A 24,171-nucleotide genomic window follows, 5' to 3' on the forward strand; every position below is an offset into this window, starting at 1 on the left:
AGCACCTCAGAGAACAGAAGGCTTTAGGGTCAAATATCAGAGTCCTGACACCTGGGGAGCTCTGTGATGATGGAATCATAAAGTCACCTTTCTGAAGGGCACAAGCTCATTGCTTCAGATACTTTCCTAGGTACCTTAAGGTTGGGAACAAAGTATCATGTAGGGATGGAAGACCAAAGGAAACAGGCAGTAAGGAGTCAGAGTTCACACATCAGAGCCTCAAATGTCCTCAGTAAAGTAAAAGGTTGTAACAAAAGGAAGAAGGTGAGGCCTGGGGTAAAGGTGACAAAAGAGATGGCACCATGCAGACAGTTGCAGAAAAGAAAAGAGATGACCAAAAGAGGGGAACCCACAGCTGTGACCAGATGAGCCGCTGAGAGGAGGGTATGTCAAACGGACAGGCGACGGTGGTGAGGCAGTACAGGGTCGTGGAAGACCTCGCGTTTCACCTATACTCGGGTCGGGGGCAGTGTGGGATTGGAGAACGGGCCAACAGACTCACGCCTGTGAAACCTCTGAAAGCAGCTGATGGAGAAGAGTAAGAGGAATTATAAAAAGTAAAGACACTGCCATAAAACTATTGTTCAACCATACCAATAAATTGTGTTATGTGCTGATAGATTACATGGCAAATCAAGAACTGTGGGTGATGAAAATACATTCTTTTTATTTGCCCCTGAGTTCTGAAAACAGGGTTATGACTCAAGGCCATACCCAGAGCCTGATGCCAGTGGCTCACACCTATAATCCTACCTACTCAGGAACCTGAGTTCTGGAGAATTATAGTTTGAATCTAGCCCATGCAAAAAGTACTAAAGACTCCATCTCCAAAGTAGCCAGCAAAAAAATACAAGGCTGGAGGCATGGCTCAAGTAGTGGAGTACTGGCCCAGCAAGCAGTCGAATGGAAGTGACATCCTGAGTTCAAACTCCAGTATCAGCAAACAAAAAAACAACTCATTTTGAGAATCATAATCATGAAAACATATTTACTACAGATTGCAGCACTGTCTAACATGAAAAATAAGCAGGAGGAAGTTTCCAATTTGCAAACACATCTTCCAAATGCCCTGTCACACACATGGCTGAAGAGCCACAGTGCCTTGCCCAGAGAAGTGCCAGAGTATCTGCTACCCTGTCCCGTCCCTACGGCATTAGCAGTACCAGTCTGGGAGTCAGAGAGCCATGCTATACATTACAAGAACACAACTGATTAGATTCCAGATGGGTTACCACATCACAATGAGGAGGGATTTTTTTTTTAAGACCGCTATAGCATTGTGAGGTAGAAACTACTGCTTCGCCATCTTGCTTGAACTCTGGGCCTGGGCGCTGTCCCTCAGCTCTTCAGCTCAAGGCTAACACTCTACCACTTGAGCCACGGTGCCACTTCTGGTTTTCTGAGTGGTTTATTGGAAATAGGAATCTCACAGCCTTTTCTACCCAGGCTGGCTTTGAACTGTGATCCTCAGATCACAGCCTACTGAGTAGCTAGGGTTACAGGCGTGAGCCACCTGGCGCACAGCTTGCTTCACAATCTTCCAGATGAAAAGATGAGATTAAAAGAAACACAGGGGTTAACAAACAGTTCATATAGATGAGGGCTACAGAGCATGAAGTCAGACTCAGGCTTTTCAGAACAAGGCTCCAGCCTTTAAAATCCTCTTGAAAACTATGTTTGCTCTTGTTCTGCATATGTACGCGTGCGCGTGCACATGTACACACACACACACACACACACACACACACACACACACACACACACACACACACACACACACACACACACTGCAGAAACAGTCACTGTTTGCCTGTGAATTGTTACTAATCCTATTTGGGGGATTTTATTCCTATATCCTGATATCCTATCTCTGAATACCAGGCATGCTACCAAAACTCAGGTAAAACCCGCTTGTATTATGTAAGCTGGAACAAACCCAAAACAACCTTTATGGTAGCCTTCATCTTCTGCTATCTCTTTTTCCTTTTTTGTCTCTTCTTACAGGAACTCATACAGAACTAGTGATGGCCGTTGATCATCTTACTTTATTGCGTAGTGCAGGCTGGCTTTGCATCTCCTGAGATATTAACAGAGCAGTTACACGGCTGAATCTGGACATCACTGCTGTCCATCTTGCCTTCATTTTTTTTTTTTTTTTTTTTTTTTTTTTTTTCAGGTAAGGGGTAGGTTTATTCAGTAGACCTGCTGGGACCAGGCAAGGTTGGCACTCCACGTGGTTTTGAAAGGCCTGGCAATGAGAGAGAGCTGGGAAAGAGAGGAAAGAGCTAGAAAAGAGCAGAGAGAGGGGTAAGAACAGTAGCAATCACGTGGTATTCAGGTATTCAGAAGACCTGCTGGGACCAGGCAAGGTTGGCACTCCACGTGGCTGGGAAAGAGAGAGGAAAGAGCTAGAGCAGAGAGAGCTAGAAAAGAAGAGCAAGAGCAAGAGCTAGAAACGAACAGAGAGAGAAAAAGAGAGGAAAGAGCTAGAAAAGAAGAGCAAGAACAAGAGAGCTAGAAAAGAAGAGCAAGAGCAAGCTCAAGGGCTAGAAACGAACAGAGAGAAAAAGAGAGAGTCTGGGCCTGGGCTAGCCCTTATCTAGGGTATGGGCGGGGAAAGGTGTGGCCACATCAAATTCAGATGTGACCTCAGCGGATGCAGATGTGACCTCTTCCAGGTGTCCCAGTTGCCTAGGTAACGCAGGTACTGGGTGGAGAGTTTGCTGCCAGGAGGGTGGAGTCTGCTTGCCATCCAGGGGCAGACCTTACATTCCAGCCTTTTAATAATCATGAAATAGGGCGAGGATTCTCTCTGGCTACTTCCTGCTAACAAGGAGCGTCGACAATAGGGGTAAGAGGCTGGAATTTGGTCTCCTCCCAGAGAAGGCAGTGAGCAGCAGCTGTCCCTTGGTGTACTGAGCCCTTAGGTGAAGTCTGGAGAAGTCTCATGAGCATTGAGGGGCAGAGTAGAGAAGTGGTGTGGACGTGGATGTGAAGGCAGCAATGGTATCGATGCGTTGATTCCGCCGCAGACAGACTGGTTCACAAAAGGCTGTCAGAACTGTGGGTATTCCTCAGAGCAAAAAGGGAAGAACAAAAAAAGAAAAAAGAGGAAAAAAACAGAGAAATCCCAGCTTTCCTGACTTTAAGCCTTTATCCGAGTCACGGCATCATTTATGTTAGGTTTTTAAAAAGAGGTAGCCGAGTAAGAACAGCACCAGCACGCACGTGGTATTCAAGTAAGGGGTAGGTTTATTCAGTAGACCTGCTGGGACCAGGCAAGGTTGGCACTCCACGTGGTTTTGAAAGGCCTGGCAATGAGAGAGAGCTGGGAAAGAGAGGAAAGAGCTAGAAAAGAGCAGAGAGAGGGGTAAGAACAGTAGCAATCACGTGGTATTCAGGTATTCAGAAGACCTGCTGGGACCAGGCAAGGTTGGCACTCCACGTGGCTGGGAAAGAGAGAGGAAAGAGCTAGAGCAGAGAGAGCTAGAAAAGAAGAGCAAGAGCAAGAGCTAGAAACGAACAGAGAGAGAAAAAGAGAGGAAAGAGCTAGAAAAGAAGAGCAAGAGCAAGAGAGCTAGAAAAGAAGAGCAAGAGCAAGCTCAAGAGCTAGAAACGAACAGAGAGAAAAAGAGGCCTTCATTTTTTTTTAATTCTGTATCTGAATTACATTTTTCTTTACTATCTAGTTTATTATACCTACTGTTTTCCAATAGGTCAAACAGCATTACTACATTCTTGGGAGTTACAGGTAAAGCTTCACATAAGTAAACTGGACTCTTGGTTCCCATATTAATCATCCCATCAAACATGAAAATAAATTATAAACACAAATAGTTCCAAAGAAGTAATAAGGGGAAATATACCTTTGATTAATACCAGTAAAGGTAAGGAAACTATTTTCATTAGCTTGGATTCACAAACTATCTAGGAATCACTAGGTTGAAAGTTTTGCTAAAAACTTAACTGAGAGAGGCAATAAGAGCCCCTGAAAATTTCAGAGTTGCAAGATATAGTACATTACTTATGTAGAAAATAAATTACTGATATACAAATAATAAATTGGAAAATGATAGGAGAGATGCATTAAACAGACCACAAAACGAACTTCATCCTGCATTGGCATCCTATGAAAAGGATTCTTTTCCTAAGTTACAAAGGAGACTTTCTAATTAATTGACTTCTACATTGACGGGAAAAAAGAACAGGACTTCCATGAACAGGTATGGGTAGTTAGGGGAGCAGGGGTAAGATGGGTGGGTATATTTTGAGAGTGGCTGTTTACAGACTCTTCCAGATTCAAAGTTTAAAGACGCATTTTTTTTTAATTTAATAGAGAAAAATTTTAGAAAAAAAATCTGCTACGTTATACTTTCAACTGCATTTAGTTAAGCCAACCTCCAAAGTCTATAAATATCACAATGGTAAAATGAGAGACATTTAGGGGTTATTTAAGAAAATTTCTTTTCCATTTTTTTTCTCAGTATGAATGTTTTCTATTCACCTGCTTCATGCATGTTTTCAACTCAGCAGCAAAGGCAAGGCAGAGCCTGGCAGCAGGTCTTTTGAAACCCAAAGAAAAGACTGTCACTCCCAAACTACCAGCTATTTCCCTTTCGAATGCAAACATATTATTTGAAGTAATTCATTTAGCTTTTCTAAAGGAACCTTGTAAAACCCAGCAAGGGGTGATTTGTAACATGGCAGGCTGTTATCATGCAGCTACAATATTTTACCTCAGCTCAATAAAGAGCAGCATTTTTCTCGGAAAGTTCATTCATTCAGAAACATTCCAGGGAGGTTCACTCCAAATCTCCTTCCTGTTCATCCATTTGCTGTCTGAGCCAGCAGGAGGAGGTAGTTACAGACAAATCTTCCTCACACCAACAAAGGACTCCCACATTATGTCTGTATCACACAGCCAAAACTAGGAAAGACACTCCCACATTCACCATGCTGTGCGCTGCAGGTCTGCGTGGGGAACTCTCCTCATGCTGTGTCTGTAGTACACTTCCTTCCACCTTCGGACAGCCTCTTACCGAGGTTGGTGGCTAGCTATCAGCCTGCCTTTGTATCTTCAGTGTCAAGAATGAAATACCAGTGAATTAACGTGCCCTCTGAGCTGCTCTCTGTCTTTGGTTAAAGAAATCTTACATAAATGCCTTAAATCCTTCATCCGTCAATTTGTAATGCTCTAGTTCCCCACATTTCCTAATATGACTAAAGACCAGGTCACTATGGTGGTGACTGGCTTGACGACAAACACCCCCCCCACCCCCCGGGCTGCCTTTCCTTCAGGACAAGCTTCCCCACTTCCTGGGATCACATCCTTTGAGGAGGACCACAGGGCTGTAGATGTGTCCACTTCAAGTAATGATAACCAGATCTAATTAAAGATCGTGTGTGCTCACTGAGAAATGATGCTTTGTAGGTGGCCGGCTTTAACTATTCCACAAAGTATATAGACTTTATAATATCATATCACATATAATAAAAATTACCTGAATGTGACAACAGAAGCCAGTAAAAGAAAAAGCAGACACCTGTGAAAGCCCTACTGTTGTTCCACTGGAAAACCAGAGGAAGCCAAGAAGTTTTCTCATCTGACTGATGCTGCACATCTGCTTTGCTGTGATGAGGACTGGGACTGTGTTTCCAGAATGTGCATTTTCACTGTTACAAAAATCACCTCCAATGGGCTGCTTGCCTCAAGTTTGGTGCCAAGCTCTTATCAGACAGAGGCTGGCTGTTCCGAATTTGACCTAACTGGCTACAGACAGGGGACCAGGAATCTGTGACCTAGAGGCAAAGATTGGTAATCTAAGGCCCCCCAAATGACACAAAGACATCAGTTGTCAGGGACTAGAAAGAGAAGCGAACCAAAGAAAATAAAATTTACTTTGGAGTTTCTAACTGGAGTGCTCAAAACAAGCCATTAAGAAGGAACACCCTCAGATGCACTAGAGACTACTCAGTCCTATTCTCCAGAGGGATATTAGATACACAAAAAGAAGCTTTCTAACCTATATGAACATATATAAAGAGTCTTCTATGATTTAAATCTATCAACTACCATTTAACATGAACTAATACATTCCATTATTGTATATTTCTAGAGGAATTTCAAAAGATAAAATGGATATCCTTGGGATCATATAACCAAATCCTCTACTTTCAAGAGGGATCTACATACAGCACTTTCATTTTTTTAAAAATACATATATATACATATATATACTGGGTGCCAGTGGCTCATGCCTATAATCCTAGCTACTCAGGAGACTGAGATCTGAGGATTGTGGTTCAAAGCAAGCCTGTCAGGAAAGTCCATGAGACTCCTCTCTCAGAAAACCAGAAGTGGCACCGTGGCTCAAGTGGTAGAGCGTTAGCCTTGAGCTGAAGAGATGAGGGACAGTGTTCAGGCCCAGAGTTCAAGCCCATGACCGACAAAAAATATATATATATATATTTTATAGGAGTATCCAAATACTCACTTGGAAATGCATTTCAGTAGTTCACAATTCTATATTATTTGACAGCATCTAACTCCATTTTTCTTCCCATCCTAAACACAAAAGCCAATTCCACTGCAACCCTACTTCTGGACCCCACATACAAGTTCACTTTCCTTTGGCTAGGGCCTTCCTGCCAGGGCGTGTACGGAATTACCCTGTCAGAGGGTGGCACTGATGCCTCCTGTCAGAAGGATCAGTGTCCCGTCTTCTTTCTGGTTATCAGTGAATGACAGGGCTTCTACCTTGCTTTGGGGATAAGCCATGGCTGCTTCTACACAATTTCTTTTTCTTACATAAACACAAGAAAGCTATAGAACATGGTCCTTTCTAACACAATGTTTTGTGTTTTTATGATACTAAACTCTCCTACTCCGGAAAATGGTTTTGTTAGTCATGCCTGCTGCTCACTAGTGGCAAACACCTTATACTTCTTCATTGCTAAGCAATACATTTGTCAGGGTGGGTAAACACCAAGGTCCACGATGGCTCGTCAATTTTTCAGTTATTAAAGTAGAATATATTCATAATGACCGCAAAGATTATATTCTAAATTCAGAGGAAAAGGCAAAAATGGTACATGGTTATGTATAAGCTTAAAGTATGGGACAAACACATCACACTTAATTCCAAGGCAGTCAGTGCTTGCTTTAGTATTCACGTATATATGTGAAACTAATTCACTTATTAAGTACTTATTTCTGTTGTGTTTCATATATTTAAATGTATACCTTCCTATGTTTTGAATATTTTAAACATAACACTGAGCAAAAAAAAAAAAAAAAGATGACAAATGATATTAGAACACCTGGATATTAAGACCTTAGAAAAACAGCCTTACCCTATTTTCAACACCTTATACAAAAATAGTGGACTGCATATGAACCTATAAGTGAAAGCTAGAATAAAGCTAGTAGAAGAAAGCATTGAGGATAACTTTGTAACCTTGACTTAGGTGAAGACTTTCTACAAAAGATACATTACTCAACATAAATTAAAAATGCTGAGGGGGTGGGGAGGAGTGAGGGAGGTGGGGAAGGAAGGCATAGTGGGAGAACAACAAAGGAGGGGGTAACAATGCTCCACAAGAAGTGTGCTCATTGCCTTACTCATGTAACTGTAGCCCTCTGTACAGCACCTTCACAATACAATAAAAAACTAAAATGCTAAATTATACCAGCAAAATACAACTTTTGTTCCTCAAAAGGACACTTGAGAAAATAAAAAGCTACAAATGCAGAACATACAAATAACTCACAGAATAAAAGGCCAAGAACCCAATTAAAAATGTGTCACCCCTGAACAATGATTCCAATATGAATTGGCATAACTAGCAAGAGAACGCATGAAAATCTGCTCCAAATAACTGATTATCAAGGAAATACAAATTTAAATCATAATAAATTATCTCTGAAAACCACTAGAGTGTCTGTGGTTAAGATAACAGAACTTCAAAGGAAGGGAGGAAGGGCAACAGGCTGAGGTTTCCAGCACACTGACTGAAGAAGACACAGCCTTGTAACCATTGCAGAACTCTGGTAATACAGCACACTATGGAGGAAAGCATAGATATGCTTTAAGAGCCAGTAATTTCACTCCATACAAAGGAAACATGTGTACAAGCCGGGCATGATAGTGCACTTCTGTAATCCAAGCACTCAGTAAGTTAAGGCAAGAAGATCATGAGTATAAAGCCTGCTTAGGATATAAGGGAGAGTCTCAAACAAAAATAAAGGAAACATGTTCACAATAATTTTGAATTATCTCTTACACATGAAATTAGTACTGAACATAGACCATTCTTCCACCCATGGGAGACTGGATAAGCTGCGACATGTTTATATGATGGAATGTTACTTGGCAATAAAGGGAAACAAATTGCCAGATATACTGAACTCAAAAGAAGAATGAATGCATACCCTATTATTACACGCATGTAAAATCGAGGAACTGCACAGTCTATGGTGATAGGTATTAGAGTAGTGGGAAGTGAGTGTGAGGGAAATCTCTGGTCTGATGGAAATATCTATGGCATTCACGGTATGGCCCATGGATGGCATTACACATGTTCATGAGTCAATGTCACACACACACTTCCACACGAGGGTTCACAACTAGCTGATAAAGACAGTCAGCAACACCCTACTTCAAGGTTCAAGAGAGTTGGGAATTTACCAGTTACAAAGCAACCAGGTAGCAGATTTGAAATGTAATTTTGACTTTAGCCACAATATTCATTTCATTACAACAGTAGCTTTGAAACATTTTATCATATTCTAGAGTGAGAAATAATTTTTATACATTGATGTAGAAAATTCACAAGCAACCCCAACACATAATATAATAAATTTTTCATAAAGTAATTTTAATGTAATATATTTTAATTTATTCATAAACACATCCTTTTTCATAAGCATCATCCACTCAAGAGTGGAGTAGCCCTAGGCTGAGGGCTACATGGAAAGGCTTTATATGTGCCTTAAATGTCACTGAGTACATAGAAATGACCACACTACCAGAAGGATTCAGGTAACTAACCCATCACAGCTCGCTGTAGATCACTGCTGTATAAAATTTCTACTTTTAATGAGAATCATAAATTCAGTGGGAAAGACTCTCCTGAAGGTGCTTGGCTAGCAAGGTCACAGGTATCAAGAGGTCAGTAAGACTCTTTCCAAAGGAAAAGTAGGTTCAAACAATGCATTTGTAAGGAGGAAAGAATAGGGGTAGACGTCCTTTTTTTAAGTATGTCATTATTACACTGAGAAAACCAGCAAGTGAAAAAGGCAGCAGGCTGGGGGCAAAGAAAAAGGGGCCTGCTGAGCATTCGAGTTGATAATGAGCCCAAAATTAATAATAACAATAATAATAATAAACAACCATTACTTCTCAGTTTAGAACCAAAAGTGTCCTCACTTTACATGTGGGTAAAAAAGATGTACCCAAAGATTAAAACAACCCACTCAGAGGTGACATTAAGATGCATTGTATTCATAAACTGTTTTGTTGAATGGCAAAAAAAAAACCTCACTCAGAACAATAAGGTCTTAATTTATAGGAACAGAACAGCAGATACAGAGACCCCAGCTAGGGTGAACTGAGAAATACTTCTTCTAATCCACTTTGTTCATTAAACTATACAAGACTATTTGTGAAAGCCAAAATGATGAGATAGTGCCAGTTTCATAGAGTTCAACCTACTGACCCCCAGTGCTCCTCACTGAAATCAACGTTCTTAGAGGCCTTCTCCAGACCCCTTCTCTCAGGTCCTCATTTCCTACTCTCCTCAACATGAAGAAACTCTGGATTTTCTTCATATTTCAACATTTCTCCTTTCTGTATTGCCAAATGCAGCAGAGGTTTTAAATCCTTCCTCTACCTACCTGACTGAAACATCTGAACACATTAATCATTAATCAAACACTATTTTTCAAATACCCTATGTTCTTGACATTGAGCTCACTTGATCTTTTCCACTGCTGGAAAACAACTTTTAGTCAGCTTTGCAAACTATTTTTCTTGTCTTTCCTTTCAAGGCTGATGTTCCTCTGAGTTGTTTGTCTCCCCTACATCTCCCCCTTCCTCACTCCACCTTCTCTCTCTCCAGGTGATGTCTTCTACTCCAGAGCTCATTTATCACCTGAGTGATGATAAAATAAACACAGAAACTACTCCAGCTCCAGCCCTCTACCTCTAATTTCACACCAAACACTCCACAGGTCCTTCAGTGTGTATCCAACTGACCTCAGCACTGGTCTCTTCACAAATACCTCAAGAACTGACACCACCATTAAACCAACTTCCAGGGAGCGCCCCAGAACTCCAGTTCTTCACACTGCAGTCACAAATGTCTCTCCCACTTCTGTGCCCTTCTCCCTTCTTCCGTTTATCCTCTGCATTCATGTCTGCATAACGTCTCACCTCGATTGCTGCTATAGCTACCTCATGGCCTGAGGTGTCTAATAAACACATTCAACCCAGTCTCCAGAAAATGTAGACGCATTATACATTACATGAACTATTGCTTTTAGCATAAAGTCTATAAACTTCTAAACATTCTTTATAAGGTATGCAAGATAAGCCTCTGCCATTCTCTCCAACTGCATTTTGTGATTCCTACTTTTCACTGTATCACCTAGCATACTGAATTCTAAATAAATGTTCTTTCTTCCCAGGCTTTGCACATATTGTTGCTACATGGGTATATAATGCTCTCTAGATCATAGCTCCTTCAATTGATCCTGACCATCCTACTTATGTCAGCTCTATCAGACTTGTTTCTAGTGAAGTCTTACATGACCTCGACAGACTTCTCAGATATGCTACATGACGTTCCTAAACCATCATCATCTACGCATTATCCATTCCAAGGCCTATGAAAATTACTGCATTTATTGCCTGTGTCTCCTGGTCCCTCATTCCTAAGTGTAAGTAAAAAGCACAGATAGTGAAATCAAATTTGGCCACATATTTATTTTTCTTATTCTCTATGTCTAGTTTATGGTCAACACATCATCTATATGGATGTGTGTATGTGCGTGTGTGCACACATGATCTACTTACTCATTCTCTTCACACGGGAGCCATTCAGGTTATTGCAAGTCATTTCAAGTCCTTATCACTTCATCTAACTCCATTAAGTTGTTTTAATTATCAGAGTATTTTATTCTACCAGGTTTTCCTGTGGGTGTAATTTCCAGTCTTCCACAAATCTTAGAATACTAGCTTGGTTCACAGCCATCTGTCACTCTGAAGCCCATTCCAAAGTGGTACCACATGATAAAATGCCAACTGTGTTCTCATCGACACTCATCCCTAAAGACCTTTCACCAGGTCTTGAACAAAACACTTTTCATTTTCCAGAGAGACAGACTTTCTACAGACACTTACTGTCTAGAGAAATAGATGATCCATAAGCCAAATTTACCTTTACTTGAATTTCCCATTTATGACATTTACATGCATAAGCAAATGATATTAAGTGTATTTTCTATGGTTTAGTTATTCACCTACTGTTAGCATTTCAGTCTTCTTTTAAACAACATATTGCAATGTGCAAACCAAATTCCTTTGATTCCTGGAGAAAAGTATTTAGAAGGGAATGGCAGAGTCTACAATAGCATCGTTATCTAGCTCTTCTCAAAGTTTTTCAAAGGAAGATTTTGGCATTTCCGTAAATAAGTAATTTTCTCCACTACTGTCCAATGTGTCAAATGTCTAGTAGCTGCTTTTCTTATTCTCTTAAACTCTTGTTAGAAATTTGCCTAACTTTTGCAAAGCAAAAAATACATGTTTCCTTCTAATTTGACTATTTCTCATAAAAGACAACATCACCTGTCTTTTGCAACATGTAGCAATTACGTTATTAACCATCATCTTCTCTACATTAAATAAATGCCTTCTCTTCTACACCTGTCCTTCTGTCAGAGGTGTGCACTCCTGAGTCACAGCTGAAGCCCAATACTGCCTCACACATAGTTCTCTACACCAGCAAACATGCACTCCAGAAAACATACACACATACTCTGCTGTCCTGTAAAAATATAAAATCTGATCCTTAATGTCTTAATAGAATGGTTATGAACAATGCCATTTCTGACAGGACAATAATTCCAGCCAATCTATGTTAACATTAATTCCTAAACCTCAGACTCTAGGTAACACTTAAATCAAGCCATGCTGTTGAGTTAGGTTTCTATCCAAATGTGAAATCTGCACACTTTCAAATGTTAAACACAACCAGCTCTGCCTCAAGACACAAGAAAACTTAGAGTTGTCCTTGGTTTCTACAAGAATTCTGTAAATGTTAGCAGTTTAAAAAAAATACAAAGAAAAATAGGACATCAGCAAATCACACAAAGTTCCCAACCCTTTAAGTACTTCGGACAAAAAGGGCTATACCCTCTGTGTCCTTACTGCACATCACCAAGAAACAGTCAGGATAAGATGTTCAAAACATGTTCTAGACTTAATCCAGTTCTAATTCTCTCTGATAATTCTCTCTGTTGCAAGTCATCTTGGCTTTTGCATACTATACATATTTATGGTATTTTATAATAATTTGCCTACTACCTACATTTAGGAACAGTTTTCAGAAGTTTATGGCAACAATAATGTTGATCTGCCAGAAAGCCTCTGCATATAAAAATGCCTTGAAGGTCTGATTAGCGCCCTGGGATGGCATGTGCTTGCAATACCAGCACCCAGGAGGCTGGGCAGCAGGGCAATGAGCTCAAGGCCAATTTGTGACACACATAATTCTGTCCAAAAAACAAAAACAAACCAACCAAAACAAGTCTGAGTGAGTTGGGTGCCCCCACAGAAGGCAGTGTGGTGTGATGGTCACACATAGCCTCTGGGTGAAGAGCAACCTGGGTCTCAGTGTTTTGTTCTTCTCTTCAGTTACACTCCTTTTGCTCTGAGCCCTGAGATAAGTTATAAGATTAAGTTTTCCATTTCCAAAATGGATTCTAATAATGATCTAAAAGACTGGGGGAGTAAGTGAACTGCAGTAACACATGTTGTATAGCACCCATCAAAGAAGAAACTCCTAATAAATGTTAACACAGGATCCTGATGGGAATTCATCTGATTACCACATCCAACAAGAGTTAGGACCTCTGCTGTGTCATTCTTCTATCACTGTCCCTAACATCCCAGTAATACTTAACAGACTGTCTATGCGCTGTTTATATCTCTCATATATATATATATATATATATATATATATATATATATATGAGATATATATGTATGTATGTATGTATGTATGTATTGTGAAATCTAGCTGTATGTGTGTTGTTGTTAGATACACTACAGGTTGCAAACTTCATAAAACAAACATTTGATACCTATTCATGTTTCAATATCATATACTGCAGACAGGTATCACCAACACATACCCCAGAATATATATGACTGTGTGATTAAATGCAGTATATTTTCAGCCCAACAGAGTTCATCCTCAAATTATAAGTAAACTCTACGAATACATACAAAAAGCGGGCCCAGATGTTTGTGGCCTAGATGCAAAATCTTTTTGGAAGTGATATTCTTGAGGTAAAAGTAGAAATACAGATGTCTACAAATTACTTGCTTCAAAGAAAGAATTAATTGTGGAGTACAAGAATGCTGGCTAGGAAGTGGCGCTGTAGCTCAAGTAAGTAGAGTACTTGCCTTGAGCTGAAGAGCTGAGGGACAGCACCTAGGCCCAGAGTTCAATACCACAACTGCCAAAAAAAAAAAAAAAAAGAATGCTGGCTAGTTATTGCAAATAAGGGAAACCATGAGACCTAGTGTATGTCTGGGACAAGTAGAAAAGGTCAAAAGCTATGTACATATGACCAGATAAGATAAAGTTAAGTGAAATGAACCCCAAGATAGAGACACAAGTGGTTTTTTCTTTCTTGCTACTGTTTCTAACGTATTTATAAGGTACCATGTGATATTTTTTGTTGCTTTGTATGTTCCTCCCCCATGGTATAACCACTGTTTTCACTGCATTTGATGTTGGTATAATTTGGGAAGGGGAAAGAGAAGGGAAAAAGCAAAATGTTTAAATAGGGATACAGGTGGACCCACTGTAACAATGAGATAAACAGACACTATGTTGAAAAACAAACTTTACAATTTAGGCTGGGGGGGTTGTAGTTGTAGAAGTGGAGGGAAGGGATGGCAGGGAAAAAAAAGAAGGAGGAGGCAACAATGCTTGATAAGAAATGTACTCATTACCTTGCTCATGTAACTGTAACCCCACTGTAGAGTATTTTCACAATAAAAAAACTTATTTAGAGAGAGAGAAAGAATATGCTGCCTATGCCAAGTGCCAGGGGATCACACCTGTAATCCTAGCTGCTCAGGAGGCTGAGATCTGAGGATCGCGGTACAAAGCCAGCCCAGGCAGGAACATCCATGAGACTTTTATCTCCAATTAACTACCAGAAAACTGGACGTGGCTCTGTGGCTCAAGAGTGCTCAACTTGAGCTGAAGAGCTAAGGGACAGCACCCAGACACATAGTTCAAGACCCATGACAGACCAAAAAAAAAAAAAGTGCTGGCTGTGACCACGCTAATACAGACCAAAGGAAACAAAAAAAAACTTTACAGAAATATGCACCTGAAAAAAGGAAGAAATCAACTTTAATTTGGGAAGTCAATACTAGCCATCTATCTTTTGAAAACTATGTCCGTAATATTCTTTTTTTTTAACTAGAACTCACCAGATTTGAGAAAAAGAATCATTTTTATCTGTGAATATGCTGTTTTACAAGTATAGCTTTAAAAAACCAAACCAGGTATCATAATATAACTCCAATTAAGATGTATTCTTTTAATATATTCAGGCAAAAACAGAGATGTGAGATCAATGTTCAAACAGATACTTCTAAAAGTTTCTAACACCTACCTCTACACTTTTACTTACTTTGCCTCTGCAGCAACATAGAAACAAATGGCATCCCACAGTGTTTGTAAAGATAAACTAAAAATAATAATCAAATGTGTTCTTCCCTTTAAGTAGCATTGCATGCCCCCCCAAAAAAAAAAAACTTGAAATGAGCTAAAAAGAATGAAGCTGTTTTCCAGATGAGTGCATTCTGGTCATGGTCATGCTTGCTCATTCATATATAAGTAACTCATAAATATTAATGTATAAGTCCAAATACATATTCATAATAAATTCCATAAAAAAATAGAATACACAATAGGGACTCACTTTCAGGAGGGAGAGGAAGTAGGCAGACTGTGAGTCTCACAAGACAAAGTCCCACCTCCCAAAAAGAAAGACACACCAAGTCAGTGGTTTTCCTAGATGTTCTTTGTGCCTCATAAATACTAGACCAGGAATCCAAAAGCTGTAAATCCAGAGAGATTAACAGAAGCAACACACACACACACACACACACACACACACACACACACACACATACACACACACACACACACACACACACACCTTCTCACAAAAGGACAAAGGGCAACCTCATCAACCAGAAAATGCTAAGACAGCAACCATCTCCTGACAAAAAACACATTAAACACTGAATTCCATGCTCACTCTTGTGAAGTTAGATTACTGTACGTGGAGCCTGGACTCCCAAGCTCATCCAGTGGTAACTGGATACCCTCTGAGCCATCAAAAAAAGAATGGGAACCGAGCTTCCCTTCCACCCCACATGTCTATGGAGGCCAAATGGAGATCTTGAACTGCCCTCACAGCAGTACAGGCACGCTGCTCTCTCTCCAAGCAAGGGTGACCTCGGAAAACACCTCACGGCATGCTGGCTGAGCCACTTCATCCATCCTAGTGCCATTAGGAGCTATGTAGGGAGCAACACAGGTTGTTCCTCTGGCTCCCAGACCAAATAGGGTCAATGAAGGCTCAGAGAGGGGCTGGGCTTTGCCCCTGCCTACAAGATGAAGGGGATGAGCCTCTGTATTGGAACTGGTCACAAAACATCTGCTAAAAGGAAACTTTTAAAGAAAATCCATAGTGCTGTAATATAATATTGAAATGCCCAGAATATCACTGAACATCACATGCCACATTTTGAGTCAGAAGAAAAACAATTTAAATGAGAAAAGGCCATCCACAAGTGCTTACAGACATTGTGACTATGTGAAGAGCTTCCACAGAAAATGATTTGCTGAAACAAATTTATAAGGCACAAAGAAAGAAGAAAGAAAAAGAGTTCTACCAAATAAAAGTTAGGAAATGTCAGTTTAAATACCATAGCTGATTAAAAAAACATTTTCCTATAAGATAGACTTGGCAACAGTAATGAGAGGACAGAGAAATAAACTGATGAGCTTAGAACAAAAGAAACTGCCCAATTTGAACAACAAAGGAACATGATTCACAGGATCTTACTAAAGAGCTTACCAAACAAGCATCCTTATTATCAGAACTAGAGAGGGCGGGGCCAAGAAAGCATTGGGAGTGGTTAAAAACAAGGTTAAAAGGGTAGGCAGAGTTGTGGAAGACTTAAGGAGGAAGACTTAAGATGAAGGACAGCTCTGTATCTCAACAACGGTGTTGGCCACCCAATTCTACATTTATGAAAAAAGTTAAATGTGCAGACTGTATACATGCCGTTTTCTTAGTTTGAATGGAACTCTAATAGCAAGTAGCAAAGATTTATGTGATGAAGTTCAACAGGATCTTTCTGTAACTGGGTTCACAGTTCCTGCAAATGTATATTATTTCAAAATAAGTTTAAAACTGGAGATGTTCAAAGTAGTGGTTTAAAATTCAGCAATGACAAAATGGGACTGAATTAACAATGAAAGAATTTCTAGCCGGCTGTGGTGGCACCCGGCAGTAATCAACGAGGAGGATGGGCAGGAGGGTCATGCATTCAAGACCAGCCTGGGCTACACCTTTAAAAAAAAAAAACTTTCTAGATTTTTCTGGAGATGACTTCTAAATGCATAGTAAGGGAAAGAGTAAATAGGAGGTTGGCATCATTCACTTAATAATCATTTATTAAATGATCGTTTATTCTTATGCTACTGGTAAGAATGAAGGCAGGCACTAACAATTCAGAAACAAGTCACAGTTCTCTGGCCCTTAGCTTAGAGGGGTCACAGAAAAGATCAAACAAGAGTTGCATGTTTCTAATGTAGCAGTGGAAAGGTCAGGACAAAGAAAGCCAGAAGTTCACCTAATGCATAATTAATGAGATAGGGAACCCATGAGGAAGGCTTCTTAGAGGAAGGAACAGCCAGACTGACTTGGTTGAATCAGTAGAAATTACAATTGGCGATACATGTTAGGTGAGGAGTATGTTGCATGGAGAAGTTGTAGCAAGGGCAACACCTCAGTTATGGTGAGCCAGAAGAGGAGGTCCTGTGCATCACCTGTGAAGAGCGAGCAAGGAACAAAGCCTAGAAGGTATCATCTGAGCCCTTCCCTGTGCCCAGCACCACAAGAGACACTGCTGACACAGCACTAAACAACACACTTGGCTTCGCTCCTCAGGGCTGACAATCCAGAGCAAATCCAGACAAAGGCTAACAATTACACATTGAGAGTAAGAAGAATGGACAGAGAAATGTTGTATGAAGTGGCAGGGATCAGGGAAGGGGTACAGAGAGGGAACTACAGAGAGGTTGTTATATCTGAAATCATTAGGCAAAAATGATCAAGACTTGAGTCTAGAAAGATATAGACACGTGTCATTAGAAAGTCAAGGAGCAAGAAAATGGTAATGAATCAAAGGAGATGGTCAGACTTCAATTTTGAATTAATCCCTAGATAAGCATTTTTATGTGATGGGGGCAAGGAGGTGTTTATTGGAAGATGATCCAAAACAAAAGCAAATCCAGTGTTAGGCACTGCCTGTAAGTCCAGTAGGAAGGACACTGGTACAAGTCTAACAGTGGAAAGAGTACGTAGGACATGGTGAGAGGTTAGAAAATATTTACTAAAGATTGTAATCTACATTCTAATCTGCAATTACAATGCAGACAGAAGACAGACTGAAGCACTTTAAAGAGGTAAGTTCTAAAAATAAGGTACCTACCAGAAGCTTGAAGGATACAAGGACGATGTGCATACATGTCAACAAAGATTAAAGCAGCCAAGCGCTAGTGGTCCATGCCTGTACTCCTAGCTGCTCAGGAGGTTCTCAGGTCAAAGCCAATTCAGGCAGAAAAGTCTGTGAGACTCTTATCTCCAATTAACCACCAGAAAACAGGAAGTGGTGCTGTGGCTCAAAGTGTTAGAGCACTACCTTGAGCAAAAGGGGACAACACCCAGGCCCAGGATTCAAGCCCCAAGACTGACTGACATACATACATACATACATACATACATACATAAAGCTATTACTTTTGCAAGTAAATCACACACTCTATTTTCCAAGGAATTTGGATTGCATCATTTGGACAAGACTTTTCTACAAGGAAAGGATAGACAGACGGTTTAATGTGTGCAATATGAGGAAAGGATGTAGCCACTGAATAAGTTTAGTGATGAACACTAGCATTTAGTGTCAAGGGCATGGTGGACAAATGAACCTTGAACAAAGGGAAACATTAAGTCTTCTGGGGATGAAAGACAGAAAGGATGAGTACAGAAGTCTCCTGGAGAATGCCGAACATAGGAAGAACATAGAAGCGTAGAAACGCAGGAACACAGAAGAGATATTTCCCTCAATAAGGGAGGTGGTGAAACCACACACAAAGAATGAAGGATGCACGGGTTCAGCAGAAGAGCTGGCCTCGGGACTGACTGTCACCAAAAGATGCGGGGAGGGAACAAGTAAAGCGTAAGGTAAACACTGGTGAGTAACCGTTGACTAAGGGCACATGACACGTTAGAATTCGTCACTGGAACGATTTTTCACAAGACAATTTATTTCTTAATTTGATTTATGAACTAAATTTCACTCAGCAGCAATTCCAAGAAAACAGCACTAGGCAGTGCTAATTTTTCTCATTTTCTTACAAAAGCTGAGGCCAACTCTACAAGCACATTAAAATATTAAGGATATTTCTTAAAGATTCTTACATGAATGTAACTGCTTTTTGCTACGTTTTTACAAAATACTGCATATACTATCACAAGTATAACGTTTAACCTTAAAAGAACACTATTTGGGAAGTAACACATTTCCTGTGTTATAAAAAGAAAACTGTGTATCATAGAGGGAAATGTGATATATCCCATACTTGCTGAACTAGAATTTTTTCACTGTATTTGTTTTATGATCAAATATAACTGAAATTCATTTTTGCCCATTCTTGTTACACTAAAAAATGTAAATAAGATTTTTATCTTATCAAATGTATTGGGAGGAAAAAATATCCCATTCATAGAAGAGTAAGTTAGAGTCATATGAATACTATATCAGAAGTTGGTTTTAAACATAATATCAATAAATTTCTAACTTAAGACTTGTCAAGAAATATAATTTAAATTGTGAAATGACCCTTGAGAATTTAAATGTAACTACTTGTAATAAATATTAAATTTCTGTTGTCCCCATATTTCTAAGATTTCATATGTATCTGCAAAGCTCAAGGCCAACAAAATTTACTAACATTCTTGAAAGTATGGAATCTCCATAACTGAATCTATCAATCTGAATAGATCTATGTCAATCAACAGTCACACTTAATTGCAAACAAGAATATTTCTATCCACACACATTTTTGGTCCTAAGCCCTGAAAATAGTTCAACAGAATTATGAACATAAATCTTTCCCCAGTACCCAAAATAACATGTATGCTTAAAATTACATTATATAGTGCAATAAATGTATTATGAGTCATTACACTAGGAAGGAATGAAAGAAGTTTCAAAAATGTGCAGCCATTGATTTTTATCTGATGAGTATACAAACATCACTCCTCTGCATCAGCAATAAGCTGGGATCTAATTAGAATTGCAAAGAGACACAGACCACCTAGCCCAACTCTTTGAGAGACAAGAAAACTGAGCCCAGGGAGAAGAAAGCTAACAAAATTCAGTTTGGGTAAAGGCTGAACTAAAATCCAGGTATGTGGATTCACAGTTTAATGCATTTCTCAGAAACAGCATAGATATAAATAACCTCATGTCATTTCATCTTGCAAGCAAATTCAGAAGCTGAGTAGAACTTTAAGAATCATGCTGAGTTTGCTGTTTCCTTATATTCTGAAACACCTTTCACAACAGAAGGATACCTAACATAATTTTAGAAGGAAAGTTGTTTTAATTAATCATATAGGTTTGCAACATTCTTCAAACCATGCTATTCAAGATGTATTCTAAGTAACAAAACTATCAAATGTTTGGGTTTTTTAAAGTAGTTTTCTCAGAATGATCCACAATAAAGTACACAGTAGGAAGACATGAAATAAGACAAAAGACAACAAAAATAAGGGAGGGGGGAAACCAGCAAAATCAGCCCTCTTATTCTTAGGGATTTCAATTCTAAGTGAAACAGTCTTTTAATTCTAAGTGAGTACTGATTTGCATCTATTACCAATCAGAACATAAAATCACCGTGCAAGCCGGCCTTGCCATTTATGTATTGAGTTCTAGAAAATAATTCCAAGAACTGAATCACCTGAATTACTGAATTACTCAAGACTGAATTACTGTCTTGAGACTGTGTGTACAGTACAGTCTGAAATCTACCCCAATGTACACTTCCTTCCAAATGAATATCTATGTCAGCTTTACTTATAGCCACTGCCTTCATCTGTACCATTTCCAGGTATGAAGAAAAGCATCATCCCCACAGTACTTTTCTACAGAGATCTGAAACACAACCTAGAAATCTTGGCAAGTGGCCTTTGCAAAGATAATGAAGGATGTATAACATCACATATAATTCACTGAGATTCTAGAGAACTGTGGCCTTATATTCTTTAATAAACAGTTGTGGGAAGGAGCCCCAAGAACTGAGAAGCAAGCTGAACACTCTGCATCATTTATGAATAACTATCTATATACTTTATATCCTAAGATTACTACCATTGTCTTCTTCATTCTCTCTCCTCCTTAATGGTATCTCTGAAAATTGGGACCTCTTTGTTTCTTACTTAGATATTTTTCTATTTAAGAGCTTTGTAATTCTGTACAAAAGCAGGACATGCTGCCCCCTAGTGGGGAAAAAATAAATTACCTGGTCCATCAATACCTGTTCCAAGTATCAACCAACTCTTGAGAGGAGGACCCAGGTGCCCAGCACTTTCTGGTCCGCCATGTGAAATGCCAGTTTATCCCACAAGATTATGCATTTTTTTCAAAGACATCTCTCATTTGGCAGATGTGAAGTACAATAATTCACATTAACGACTGAAGGGAACTCCAATTGGCAGGCAGAAAAATAATCAACTTGTAACCCTTTCTCATTTTAAAGTCTTTATACAGTAAATACTCTTCTGAAAATGTATTCAAGTAAACTGCTTGAGGAAGCTCAACTGTTTTTAGCCTTTCAGGCAATAGTAGTGTCTATCAACTTGTTTTCAATATTTCTATTCTATTGATGCAGTTGACTTTTCTTTTTCTTCGTTGATTAAACAAGAAAGTTGTAAAAATTAAATCATTCTGCAAATTATTCTGCAAAACCAGCCTTTTCTAAGAGTTTAGTTGTTTGCCATGTTCAATATTCTGAGATTCATCCTAATCAGACATTAGGAGAACTTTCTGTTGCTAGAAACAATTCATCAGTAAGATATCAGAATAAACCTAGTGCGCATATGAATGGCACGTGAAGGAGAATCTTCCTTCCAGGTACAGCTAAGTCCCCCACACCGTTTTATTGCTGAGAGCTGGAGGAAGGTGTGTCTCTCCGTTTTTATTGCAGGTTAGTCCACAGCTACCCAAGGCCCAGAACTGCGCGGTGGCCAATGTGGTGATGGTGATTCTCTACTAATGAAGCCCTCCTCCGAAAAGAGGCCTGCAGCTGTAATTTAAAAACAACACCGAGAGGGGTGGGCGGTTTGCTGCAGAGCAGAGATCTGCACAAGTGCAGTGAGGGGCCTGTGCGGCTCCGGCCGCGCCCAAGTTTGTGCCCCACCCGGCTTGTCCACACCTTAGGACAGGCAGGGCCCCGGGGCGGGGCGGGGCGGGGCGGGGCGGGCAGGAGGCGGGCAGGGGGCGGGGCGGGGGCGGGGCGGGGCGGGCAGGAGGCGGGCAGGGGGCGGGGCGGGGGCGGGGCGGGCAGGAGGCGGGCAGGGGGCGGGCGGGGACGGGGAGGGGACGGGGGGGGGGGGGGGGGAGGGGACGGGGACGGGACGTGGGGGTTGGGGGGGAGGACGGCTCAGGAGCACGAAAGGAGACGCACGCGGGTGGGGGAGCCGGGCCGGTGGCCGCCCTGGGTCCGGCCGACGCCGCCCGCACGCGCTCCCGCGCTTCAAACCAGCTGCTGAGCGCTCGGCCCCGCCCCGCGCACGCTGTCCGGCCCGCGGACGGCGGCTAAGGGGACTCGGCCGGGCCCGGGCCAGGACCCCGCGCCCCGCAGCCCCGCGGAGTCCCCGGGCCCGGACCCCGCGCCCCGCAGCCCCGCGGAGTCCCCGGGCCCGGACCCCGCGCCCCGCAGCCCCGCGGAGTCCCCGGGCCCGGACCCCGCGCCCCGCAGCCCCGCGGAGTCCCCGGACCCCGCGCCCCGCAGCCCCGCGGAGTCCCCGGACCCGGACCCCGCGCCCCGCAGCCCCGCGGAGTCCCCGGACCCGGACCCCGCGCCCCGCAGCCCCGCGGAGTTCCCGGACCCGGACCCCGCGCCCCGCAGCCCCGCGGAGTCCCCGGACCCCGACCCCGCGCCCCGCAGCCCCGCGGAGTCCCCGGACCCGGACCCCGCGGCCCCGCAGCCGGCACGGAGTCCCCGGACCCCGACCCCGCGCCCCGCAGCCCCGCCGAGTCCCCGGACCCCGACCCCGCGCCCCGCAGCCCCGCGGAGTCCCCGGACCCGGACCCCGCGGCCCCGCAGTCGACACGGAGTCCCCGGACCCGGACCCCGCGCCCCGCAGCCCCGCGGAGTCCCCGGACCCGGACCCCGCGCCCCGCAGCCGGCACGGAGTCCCCGGACCCGGACCCCGCGGCTCCGCGGAGTCCCCGGACCCGCTCCCCGCGGCCCCGCAGCCCCGGCACGGCCGCCCACCTTCCGCCAGGAGGCGCGAGGCGTGCACGAAGGACGGGTCCAGGCTGTCCTTCTCGGCCATCAGCTCCGGCAGGTATTTCTCCTCTTCCATCGCGCGGACGCCGACCGTCCGCCGCCAGGCGCCAGGCGCGCGCTCCGACGCAGAGTGGCGGGCAGCGCGGGCTCCGCCGCGGCGCCTGCGGCCCGCCTCGGGAGCGGACCCGGCGCCCTCACCGGCCCCTGCTCGGAGCGCCGCGAGCCCGCCGTCGGGCCTCGCCCCGCACCCGCCCGCGGGTCGCTCTCGGTCCCAATATCGCAGAGCCCGAGCTCCCACCCGCGGCCTTATCTGGAGAGGCGGGAGCGGGCCGAGGCCCGCCTCTGCCCGCCGTTCATTGGAGCGTCCTCGTGAGAAGGCGGGCTTCTGCGGAGGCTGCGAACTTTGATTGGGTGAATGGCAGGTCGAGCCTTCTGACTGGCAGGAGACCGCTGCAGCGGGGAGGGGCGCGCGGGAGGTACGGACGCTTTCTTCTCTCAGCGCCGGCCTCGGCGGCGCGCGGTTCTCTCAGCGCCGGCCTCCGGGGCGGGTTCTTCTCTCAGCGCCGGCCTCCGGGGCGGGTACTTCTCGCAGCGCCGGCCTCCCAGGCGGGCACTTTTCTCAGCGCCGGCCCTGGGCGGGCTGTTCTCTCGGCCCCCGGCCCTGGGCGGGCTGTTCTCTCGGCCCCCGGCCCTGGGCGGGCTGTTCTCTCGGCCCCCGGCCCTGGGCGGGCTGTTCTCTCGGTCCCCGGCCCTGGCGGTGCTCGCGGTCCCTGGCCCCCGGGCGGGTGGTGCTCCCGGTCCCTGGCCCCCGGCCCTGGCGGTGCTCCCGGTCCCTGGCCCCCGGGCGGGTGGTGCTCCCGGTCCCTGGCCCCCGGGCGGGTGGTGCTCCCAGCCCCCGGCCCTGGCGGTGCTCCCGGTCCCTGGCCCCCGGGCGGGTGGTGCTCCCGGTCCCTGGCCCCCGGGCGGGTGGTGCTCCCGGCCCCCGGCCCTGGCGGTGCTCCCGGTCCCTGGCCCCCGGGCGGGTGGTGCTCCCGGCCCCCGGCCCTGGCG

At 43.4% G+C, this 24,171-nt stretch overlaps 1 protein-coding gene across 2 annotated transcripts in view; it reads right to left on the reverse strand.

The window, feature by feature from the left end:
- Window positions 1-23,197, reverse strand: part of Khdrbs2 (KH RNA binding domain containing, signal transduction associated 2) — a 281,691-nt gene extending 258,494 nt beyond the window's left edge. For both annotated transcript variants that reach the window (XR_006150186.1, XM_042696953.1), the window contains exon 1: window positions 23,107-23,197. Coding sequence is in view for 1 of the 2 variants with exons in the window: in XM_042696953.1 (XP_042552887.1) it covers window positions 23,107-23,197 (91 nt within the window). In the remaining variant the exon portion in view is untranslated. The remainder of the gene's footprint in view (window positions 1-23,106) is intronic.
- Window positions 23,198-24,171: the final 974 nt, after the last annotated feature.

The sequence above is a fragment of the Dipodomys spectabilis genome, unplaced genomic scaffold (genome assembly GCF_019054845.1).
Source record: "Dipodomys spectabilis isolate Male_0828 unplaced genomic scaffold, ASM1905484v1 ptg000213l, whole genome shotgun sequence".
Lineage (NCBI taxonomy): Eukaryota > Metazoa > Chordata > Mammalia > Rodentia > Heteromyidae > Dipodomys > Dipodomys spectabilis.